Below are 11,806 nucleotides of genomic sequence, written 5' to 3' on the forward strand. Positions count from 1 at the left end.
CTACCTTTGAAGGCCGCCCTGTGCATGGGTGTCCATCCGTTCTGATCCATCCCGTCCACCGACGCCCCCTACAACACGTACTCCATCATCCCATGCACGTTCCCCTCCCGCTCTGCCGCCATGAGCAGCTTGTCCCCGAGGCAAAGGGCGTCCATCAGACCGGAATCCACGAACACGGACAGAATCCACAAACACAGTGAGCACGTCAAGCCAGGTGAGTGAGCCCGCTGAGTGGAGGAGATGATCGACGGCGGGATTTATGGCTGCACCGGCGGAAAGGAGAGTCGTAACGGATGTGGCATCGCCAGATTTCACGGCTACGTAGAGAGGGGATAATCCACGGGCGTCCCTACAATTGATGTTGGCGCCGGCGGTGACGAGGGCGAAGATGAATTCCGGCTTCCTGATTCGGGCGGCGGAGTGGAGGAGGTCGGACATCTGAGAAGGGGTGTAGACGGAGACGACCTTGGCGAGTAGGATGGGGGCGCCTCCGGCTCCGCCAGAGATGATGGCACGGGCGGTGTCTTCCCCGGTGAAGCAGATGGGGAGGGTGGCATCTTTGTAGACGCAGGTGCCGGGCTCTGAGAAGTTGGAGTGGAGTTGCTCCTCCTCGACCTTGCTTGTGGGGAGAATGAAGCTCCTTATAGAAAGCTTGTCCTGCGGGAAGCTCAGGGGAGGGCGGTCGTCGTAGTGGTTGGTGGTGGAGATGGAGAAGTAGGCGGAGGAGAGGGGAGAGATGATGGCGAGGGAAGAGGGCTTGATGGTGAAGGCAGGAGGGTTGGTGGTGGATATGTTGATGGCTACCGACATGGTGTGCATCAGATTCTCCACCCTGAATTTTGCGGAGCATCCTTGCTTCCCACTCTTGAACAACAGCTCCAATTCCTTCACGTCCGTGCAGACCAGACGATCCATCCTCACCCTTGCCTCCCTCTCACCTCTCTCACTGATCTTTGTTCCCTTTTCTTCACTTAACGATCATCCGTGGGCCGACGGACAATAAAATAGGGTGAGAAACATGGAGCATAATTTTCTACGCTACACACCCCACCAGCCTAAATGTGTCGAGTGGTCAAAAGACAAAAAAGAAATCATCAGCAACCTAAAAAAGTCTAACGTCTTAAACTTGGGCAGTGTGACCCTCAAGGCCCTCTCTAATTTTATTCAGAAATAATTCAAGAAATTATGCTCACATAGTTTTATTTGTTTTCCTCTCACCAAGATTATTGTAATAATCTTAGTTTGTGCTTTTTAAATTGCAAGATTGAGATTGGTTCTTCATGAATACTTAATTTTTTTTAGATATCCAAATTCTACCATATTCAGTATGCATGAAGGATATGACATGTACTTTTTTAACATGGATATATGAAACACATTGTGTATTCTGCATAGCGATTGAGGTAATGCCAACCGATAAGCTATAAATTTCATTCTTTTCAAAATTTTGAAGGGTCCAATATATCTTGAACTTAATTTTTCCTTTTTTTTGAACCTCATTACCCCTATAAAATATGATATCTTCAAAAAAATATGGTCACCTTTCTCAAACTCCAACTTACGTCGCCTCTTATTTGCATAATTTTTTTGATGATTCTAAGTTGTTAGGAGACTTTCACTGATGAATTTGATCTACTCTTTCATTTGTCAAACCAATTCAGGCTCTAAGGTCTTCTTTTCACCTACTTAGTCGCAACACAAAGGTGTTCTACAATGTCTCTTGTATAAAGTTTCATAAGGATCCATATTAATACTAGCCTGAAAACAGTTGTTATACGTAAATTTCATTAATGGTAGAATCTCGTGACATGAGTCGTGATACTCTAGTACATAAGCTCGTAACATATCTTCCAGTGTTTGGATGGTTCTTTTCGACTGTCCATCCGTCAGAGGATGAAAGGTTGTGCTCATCTTCAATTGAGTTCCTATTGCTTTTTGAAAGTTTTGCCAAAACTTGGAGGTGAATTTAGAATCTCTGTTGAATACAATGAAGTATGACACTCCATGCAATCTCACTATCTCCCTAATAAAGAGACGAGCCAACTGCTTGAAGGAACACGTTATCTTACACACAAGAAAATGCGTAGACTTTGTCAATCTATCGACAATCACCTAGATTGTATTCAATCATTCCTTGATCTTAGAAAATCCTATGACAAAATCCATTGTTATATCCGCTCACTTTCATACTGAAATGGGTAGCGGTTTTTAGAGTCCATCTGATCTCTGATGCATGATATTTACTTGCTGGCGTACAAAGCTTCTACTGACAAAATTAGCAACATCTTTCTTCATTCCATTCCACTTGAAGTTGTCTTTCAAGTCCCTATACATCTTCGTACTACCAGGATGAATGAAGTACCTAGAATAATGTATTTTGTCAAGAAGTTGTTTTCGAAGTTTCTCATCCATAGGAATACATACTCGATCTCAAAATCTTAAAATACCTTGGTCATCCACTTTAAAATATAAATTTTCACCTATAGATATTGTTGATCTTATTCCTTCTAATTCTTGATCTAAGGCTTGCTCCTCATTGATTTTGTCTCAAATTTTATACCATACGGTCGTTTGGACAAACATCAATTGGCTTGGTACACTACAAGAAAAATGTTAATTAGCGATGAAATTTTGCGACGATTTTTTTTTGTCATAAATTTGTGATAGATTAGCTAGAGAAAACTATCTGTCGCTAACATTCGTATGATTTGTGAAATTAGCGATGAAAAGTTTTTTCATCGCTAATTTGTCGCTAAATAGTGACATATTAGCGACACTAGTTTTTTGTCGCAAATTCTCAATACAAGAAAAATATTTTAGTGACGGATTTAGCGAGAGAATTTTTCCCTCGCCAATCCGTCACTAAGTAGCGATGGATTAGGGATAAAAAAATTCCCTCGCTAAATCCGTCCCTAATTTTTTATTTAAACCTACCCATCTAGAGCGCGAAATTTTCCCTCTTTCCCCGTTCAAAATTTAAACCGACCTCTCCATCGCTCGATTTAAACTGACTTTTTTGTGGAGGGCGACGAAGTTCGGATGACTTCTTCGTGGAGGGCGCAAAGCAGTTCGCTGCGGTCGGGTTGACGCTATCGTTGATGAGGTCATTGCCGCTGCAAAGGTTCTTCTGGTGGCCATTTCCTTGACCGTCGTCGATGAAGTATATCAAGGCATCCCTGGCCAAGTGGCAGGGAAAAGAGAAACAAAAAAGCGGAAGGGCTAATATCAGAGAACGACGATGAGGCAGAGCGACCGCTGGACAAAAGTTTCACGGAGGACAACAGGACTGATATCAGAGGACGGCGACAACGAAGAGCACGTCGGTTCTGTGCAGAAGACCTCGCAGTGGCGAGCCGGTCCGCTCGAGTCTAAGACCCTGAGCAACGCCTGTCGAGAGTGGTACAAGTTCAGTTTATTGCTGCCGAAATACCACTCGACAGGGAGCAAATTTTTTTTTTTTTTTAAATTTAGCGATAAAGTAGCGACAAATAATGTCCATCGCAAAACAAAATCTATGTTGCTTATTTAGCAACAAACTAACGACAGATCATGTCCATCTCTAATCTGTCATAAATTAGCGACGAAAGTAATCACAGATAAGTTTTGTCACTAATTAGCGACCAAAAATTTATGATGGGCGCTATCCATCACTAATTTGTCGCCAATCCGTCGCTAAACAGTTTAGCGATGGATATCGTTCATCGCAAATCCATGATTTTCTTGTAGTCGTAGGCATTGCAGTTCTGCTTTTTGCTCCACAATGTTGACAAGCAGGTTTGACACAGATAGTCTTGTGGCTGACTCTGTTTTTCAACTAAGTGTATGAGCCACCACACTGGCTTTCCCTGGATGATACTTTAATTCAAAATCATAATCCTTGAGTAGCTCAATCCATCTCCTTTGCCTCATATTCAATTTCTTCTGAGAGAACAAATATTTTAGACTTTGATGGACAGTATAAACCTCAAATTGTTTTCCATACAAGTAGTGTAGCCAAATTTTGAGTTCAAATGCTATTGTTGCAAACTCTAGATCATGAGTTGGGTAATTCATCTTGTGCATCTTTAATTGTCGAGATGCACATGCGATAACCCTGCCATGTTGCATTAGGAGACAACTCAATCCCTTATGCAACACATCACTATAAGCGGTAAAACCGCCAGTGCCAAAAGGTAATATTAATAGTGATGCAGTGATTAATCGCTTCTTTATTTCTTGAAAACTCTGCTCCCACTTCCAGTTCTACTTGAACTTTACATTATTCTTTATCAGCTTGGTCATTGGGGCTGCCAATATTGAAAATCTTTCAACAATGTGCCTATAATATTCAGCTAAACCCAAGAAACTCCTAATTTCTGTGGCATTTTTGGGTGTAGAACAATTAGTCACCACTTTCACTATTGTTGGATCCACCATCACTCCCTCTTTACTGATGGTATGTCCCAAAAAATGAAACTTGAACTAGTCAAAATGCACATTTATAGAACTTAGCATATATCTTATGTTCTTTAAGTATTTGCAAAACTATTCTCAAGTGTTCTGCATGTTGTTCCTTATTATCCGAATAGATGATAATATCATCCACGAATACCACCATGAACTTATCCAAAAAATGGTCTGAACATCTGATTCATTAAATCCATTAATGTAGCTAGGACATTCATCAGACTAAAGGGCATGACCAGGAATTCATAAAGCCCATATCTTAAGCAAAAAGTTATCTTGGCCACATCCTCCTCCCAACGTTTCAACTGGTGATATCCGAAATGTAGATCCAACCTAGAAAAGTGGGATTCTCCTTATAGTTGATCGAATAAATCGTCTATCCTCATCAGTGAATGCTTGTTCTTTATTGTCGCTATATTCATTTTTTTGTAGTCAATGTACATACACAGTTATCCATCCTTTTTTACGAATAAGATCGGTGCACCCCAAGGTGACATCGATGGTTGGATAAATCCAATAGCCAATAGCTTCTGTTATTGATCTTTGAGTTCTTTGAGCTTTGCAGGTCCCATCCTATATGTTAGAATAGAGATGGATGTCGTGTCAAGAGTTAGATCGATCTGAAACTTGACTTCCCTATCTGGTAGAAGTCCTAACAGTTCTTCAGAGAACACATCTACAAATTCTTGCACAATATCTACTTCTACTACTGAGAGGTTATCCTTAAGTTTTGTCTTCATATAAGCTAAGTATTCAAGACAACCCTTCTGTAGGTAATAGTTGGCTTGAAGACTTGAAATAATTACCAGCTTTGCAAGTTTTCTAACACCCTGAAAGGTGAATATTGGGGCTTTGGGGTGTTAAAAACTGACACTTTTTCTTCAACAATTGATTATCCCATGATGGTTAGATAACAAATCCATACCCAAGATAACGTCCACTCCTTTAAATTTCAATATCAGGAGGTCTACCGGCAATAGACATTCTTTGAATTGTACTATGCATCATTTGGTAACCTTATCTAAACAAATGGTATTTCCCATTGGTGTGTCTACTTGATAGTCTATATCTAGAGATGTAGGTGTATAGGTAATAGCGCAACAAAAGTAGGGGTAGTGAATCTATGCGTAGCACCCAAGTCAAAAAGAACATGAGCACCAACACCAGAAATCAAAAGTCTACCTACCACACGTCTGGACTAGCCAGAGCTTCCTGGAAAGTAGCCGCATAAACTCGGCCTGAAGTAGCTGGTTTATCTCTGGGTTATCTCTCGGTTTTGCTCCATCTCCTTGTACGAGCTGGGGGCACTTTCTCGCGATGTGTCTCATATATCTATAATTATAGTACTTAATATTCTTTTCATCACATCGACCTTCATGCTTGAAGCCGCAAGTCCTACAATTGTTATTGCTTTTGGAAGGTGGTCCTTGGTACTAGGGCTTCTTGGCTTCCGGTTGTTCCAGCTTCTTTCCTTGCTGCTTATGGTTGCTTCTCCTACGACTTCCTTCCTGCCTCTTTTTTTTAAAGAAACTATGGGATGATGAACTAGACTGTTCTTGTTGTACTTGCTTTGGCTTTTCTTTTATCTTCAGCTTTGCGGTCCGAGCATCCCAAAACTCATAACGAGATGCCATCTCCACCAATTTGGCAAATTTCTGAATTTGCAACGGTCTCACCATCCTTAGAATCTCAAGCTTTAGTCCAAGCTTATAGAGCTTGCATTTCTGCTTGTCTATAGATAGTAAAGCCTTAGTAAATTTGGACAATGAATTAAACTTGGTGGTGTAGGCCGCCACACTCATACTTCCTTATTTCAACTTTTCGAATTCTTCTTCTTTTTATATTCTCTTAATCCTAGAAAAAAACTGACGGTAGAACTTGTTCCTGAAAGTGATCCAGGAAACAAACTTTCTATTACCCAGTGCATCTTTGATGGATCGCCACCAGTACTCAGCGTCTCCAACCAAGTTGGATGTTGCCACCCAAGCCTTCTAGTCTTTAGAGGCTACAACATGAGTAGTGTATTAATGAGTAGTTATACTTGTTTATTTATTCATATTTACACAAGTAGACACATTCATCATACCAAATTCATTTATTTATTTAAAAAGACATTTTTGCAATATTTTCATGGGTTTTTCCATAATACAACCCGTGAATCCTTACTAACAACTAGGCCACAACAGGCCTTTATTCGCTAATTACAACACTCAACGATCATCATAGAAACCATTTAAGGGATAGGGATACTTAGGGTGTATGTGGGTTCCTCCTCGTCCTCAGAGTCTAAAGGAACCCTAACATGTGCTACTGTTGTTGTGTTGCTAAAGGTACGTAGGTATGCATGCCTATTCATATGCCCTCTACCTAGAGACATGCCGCAAAGAGGCTACAACACTCCGCTTACTTGTCTTTCTTCTAGGACGACAGTGTTCTTGTCTTATTGCACTACTGTCCTCCTAACATCCTCATGACAAGATGTTTTGTACTACTTCTAACTTCTTCTCCCACTACTGGTAGGTGTAACGTTGCTTGGCCCTGTTCGTAGTGGTTATAGCAGGGCCTACCACAACTTGCACAACACGCTGTTGTACTCTTATCTCTATGGTTTCTCATTGTTCCTCTCCTGACATACCTATAGGGAGGACATCCCCGTGACGCTGACAATCCCCCAAAGGGTGGTGCTACCCCTTCCTCCTCGAATCCTTGCCCCTGCTCATTGATTACAATCACGACTAGAGCTGGGGGAGGAGTGGGAGGTGTCATACTCACGATTTCCCTAGTCACGTCCATCATGACTGTTACAAAAAGCAAAAGGACAACAACCATTTGGTCTGTGTGAATGACTTCAAGATACCTTCGCCTCCTTATACAACTATCACCTCTTCGGTCGCTCATGTTGCTATTACTATTGTTAGCATCCATACTTGCTAACATGAAACATTCAATAAATTCAGGATATAATCAACTGTGTGGACTTTCCTATAACTCGTTGCCATTGATTCACTTGGATGATGCAAATTCTTCTTCTTATAAGACCTTATAATCTTGATAATCCTCAATCCATGATATTCATTTTTCATAATATTTCTTTTTTTAAAATCTGAATTTTTCCTAAAACCTAGCTCTAATACCAATTATAACAACCGAAACCGGGGTCTCTCGAGCCCATATTTGTGGACGTCAGTTCTCAGAGGAAAATTATCAAAATAACCTCAAAACCATGGTCAAAACTTTTTTTTTCATAATAACTGAATTAAAGGTTCATGCATTCATTAATAATAACTATTACCATCCAAATAAAGTCATAAGTATATAAGAAGAATAAATATAAAATATAAACTGAATAATACTTCAAGTATGATAAAGTCTGATGGCAGTTGAGTCATAAGTCCACGGTTAATTCCTTCTGTTGCTAGCAGTCTCTAAACCTACAGTTGTAACCAAGAGAGGGGATGAGTCTACAACTCAGTAAGTTTCTATTTATAAATTAGACACGACCGTTATAATTGTAGTGAGCTCTAAGCTCTTAATCTTAGTTTAGTTTGCTAACTAATCACATGTTATTTATAGATTTTACCCGCTTTACTATATCGCTATCATCATTCTCAAACTAAACATTCATATTATACTCTAATCAACTATTCTGAAAATAGCTTCATTAGGCGTAACACTCCGTATAGATAACTCAGAGTCTACGATGTTAGCTAGACATATGAACCACTCATAACAATATAGTCCAAACTGGCCTAGACTATGGACACAAGTGTTGTAGTTGATCGTCGGTTGCAAGCCGGGAGCCACAAAGTGCTCATCGGTAGCTAGCCGATAAGCTCGGGCGGCTATACTTTCCCCCAAGGTACTCAGGGAGCTATACCTGTCCCCAAGGTGTCAAGAAGCTATATCTGCTCTCAAGGTTTTGTGGCCTATGTTACATCCTATATGTATCTAGTGGACAATGTTTTAATCCCTGAGGGTCACATAAGAATTTCTAAGCAAATCCCAAGGTACACACCTTCAATAATGCCCTTGACCATGCCTCACCTAGTAGAGTTCTTTAACATGCTATGTATTGTTATGTACATCATTCTTTTAACTTTTATTTCTTAAAGTTAATGCATTATGCAATCATCAATGTATGTCCAATAACTACTTTTAATACATATTCACATGTTATATATTTAAGGATAACAACCCACAACAAACTCAACTCAGTAAATCATCACACTTATAATGCCTCTCCCAGGCGTGTGACATTCTCAGGACAAAACCTATCCTGAAACTCTACACTCATTTCTCAAAATCGTACATCAATCTTTTACATGCAGTAATGTCATAATTATCTCCACACCAGATACATTCATAATTTAAATCATATCATAAATCAAGAAAAACGTAATATGTATCATCCTATTTAAGCATCATACTAAACATCAAGATTATGGATTTCTAAGCATGCTAAATAGTCATTCTATTCAAAATAAAATAAAACTAGCATACTTAAAACACATGAAATTATATTGAAAGATGCCTAAACTAGCTAGCATGTATTTTATTTAACTAAGGAGAAATTTATAGATGTTCACTTACTTGGAATGCTTAAATTCTAAATCTAAAGAATACCCTTAGTTTTCTCGCAAGTTCTAATATGAAATCGACAAAATCATGTATCATCATTTAAAGTCTCATCTTGGTAAAAAATTATGAAAATACCCCTAGGCTTTAATGCCAAACTCTGACTCTGTTCTTTTAGAGTTTGTCATCAAATTTTCTGCTAATGGATCTTACTCGACAAGAAGAATCCGAGGATCTAAAAATCACTCGAATCCGATATCGGGGTACAAAGTTATATCTTGTTTGCTAATTGGGCTTACCGAGGGCAAAATAGTTATTTTACTCTTCGACCACCCCTGGGTTCCTATAATTTTTTTTGATTTATTTTGTCTTTATACCATACCTAATTCGCATTCACTGTAATTCATTTTTAGTTTAACTGAATCTTTTGATTAAATTCTAGATCAAGATTCACTCTTATTTCAAAGCAGATTATTTAATTTTCAACTATAACTTTGACTGGATCTTGGATCCGGTATGCCCGATCCAAACCTTTTTGTGATGGTTTGTTACAAGTCTAACGTCAATGCTGGAAAAGTCTTGAATTTGGATTAAACCTAATTGGATCCAACTGGTCTGGTAATACTAGGTTGAAAACATGTATTTTACATATGGAAAGTATAAATGGTTAGGATTTGATCTGGATCCCAATGCATACCCTAGTGCAAATTTCAATCCGTCCTTATAAGCAAAACCAAACTGAAAACACATTCTGCATTCCAAAATGTACTAACTTGGGGAATTCCTTGGCTGCACGTTTTTCTTTTTGCTTTTTCTACACCTTGGTATTGTTTTAACATCTTTGTAACCCACCTCTAATGTAGCATGGTGATGAAAAAAAATGCTTTTCCGAGTATTACACATTATTTTTTTTGACAAATAAAGCTGAGGTTAGGCAGACCCCCTACCAGTTATACAACCATACCATTTGAGGTTCGAACTTGCAACGTCCCAACACAAGATGAAGGCACTAACTGCTCTTGCCAAACAAGAGGAGCCCCTGTTGGTGGTTAACACATTATCTTGATATGTCATGGGAAGAAACTTTTAACGACGACTCTACCAGTTATTAATTTCCCAGCCTGTCACAGGGACAGACCATTTTGTGTGCGTGTCCTTGGTGACATGAGCGGGACATGTACAACCGTAATTTTAGCATTTTAAAATATTATTCAGTAAAATGCATTTTTTATTAAAAAATTTTATTGATTAAAAAAAAATCTGTGTCCTCGTGTCTTATCTTATGTCTTGCTGAATTAATGCATTCTACACATTCCTGCCTGACTGGTTGGAAGTGGGAACATGGTGCACAAAATGGAGAAAGTTGCCAGTTGAGAGTCAGTATTTGATTTGTCTGGCAACTTAGGCTTTATTGGGAGTGGGGATGGTATGTAATGAGGGTTATCTGTCAGGAGCAGTTAGTGCACTTAACCTTGTGTTGGGACGTTGCAAATTCAAATCCCAATGACCTACATGGTTTGTGTAGTAGGAAAATTGTTTTGAATAATGTAATATGACAAGTAATTAGCTTTTTAATGGAGTCTAAAAATCAATGGCCAGGATGTGCCAAAATTGCATAACTCAAATGATTGCATTTTTGCATCAGAAAAAGAAGGACCCAAGGCTTGATCCTTAACAAACAAACCATGTTGAACACATCTATGTGGTTAGATTGAGTTGATACAACTTGTGCTTATGATTTCTAGTTCATTAGTTCGGTACCTTTGTTAGCAAGGTTGTTAAATGCGATGAGGCATTGAGCATGTTATGAAGCGAGGCGTAAGCCTCAAGGCATTGAAGCTTCATGATCAAAATAATAAAATATATAATATTAATAAAATAGCATTGGTAAATAGTTTTTTAATATAAATATACATATATGAGTTTGTTTGATGATTGATTTAGTAAATATAAGGTTTTTGAAGGACTTGAAAAATAAATAGCTCCCAATTTTTTAAAATTATAACCTTGAATTTGTTTCCATCAAGCCCTAAACAAAAAAAAAATCTTAGTGATGCATATAAATATTTTTTTCTTGGACATATCAAATGCATACATGCAATAGAACTATCATGAAACTATAGTTTTTCAGCAATGCACTTTTGCGCACATCTCTTACTTATATACAGCCAACAGGTATATGTAAATTTAAGTTAGTTATACTAATGCAAGATTTTTAGTGGTTTACCACCATGCAATTAATCGGGAGCTATTAATGCTATTGAAACTTGCATCAAACATTTAGTTGAAATCATAGCGAGGGCAATCCAAACTGAAATTATTTTAGATAATTATGTATTCAAAGCAATTCCAGAATGCTTCAGGTACTGAGGGTGCGCCTCGCCTGTGAGGCGTACACTTCAAGTACTGAGGCGTACGCCTCTCACAACACTGTTTGTTACTATTCAATATATATATATGTATATATAGAGAGAGAGAGGAAGAGAGAGAGAGAGTAATGCCTTCATCGGTATTTCTTCTGGTCTCAATATCGTTGTGCTCGACAAAGGGCTACCTAAGCTTGAAGTAAGCTATGTCACATGGACATGGGAGGATATTGGGATACGGCCATTTTTATCAAGTTTCCTATATGATTTACTTATAAAGGGATACAGAACGAGAGTCAAAATGGAGTATCGGTGTGACATAGGAGGTGAGCCTTATTCCATTTATGAGAGTAATATGTATAGAGTATGCTTTCTTCTATTTATTTGACATACATAAACAAACTTCAAAGTTACCGTTA

The 11,806-nt window shown here is 38.7% G+C and overlaps 1 protein-coding gene across 1 annotated transcript; it reads right to left on the reverse strand.

Moving 5' to 3' along the window:
• Positions 1 to 915, reverse strand: LOC149837184 (protein VAPYRIN-LIKE-like). Its single transcript, XM_090007985.1, has one exon. The coding sequence runs from the start codon at positions 913 to 915 to the stop codon at positions 1 to 3; it is 915 nt and encodes a 304-aa protein (XP_089864111.1).
• Between the last annotated feature and the right edge of the window lie 10,891 nt (positions 916 to 11,806).

The sequence above is a fragment of the Nuphar pumila genome, chromosome 5 (assembly GCF_984573655.1).
Source record: "Nuphar pumila chromosome 5, dmNupPumi1.hap1.1, whole genome shotgun sequence".
Lineage (NCBI taxonomy): Eukaryota > Viridiplantae > Streptophyta > Magnoliopsida > Nymphaeales > Nymphaeaceae > Nuphar > Nuphar pumila.

What these genes read in the sequence shown, in the direction of transcription:
- LOC149837184 (XM_090007985.1), bottom strand. Translation starts at nt 915, where the DNA reads ATGGATCGTCTGGTCTGCACGGACGTGAAGGAATTGGAGCTGTTGTTC.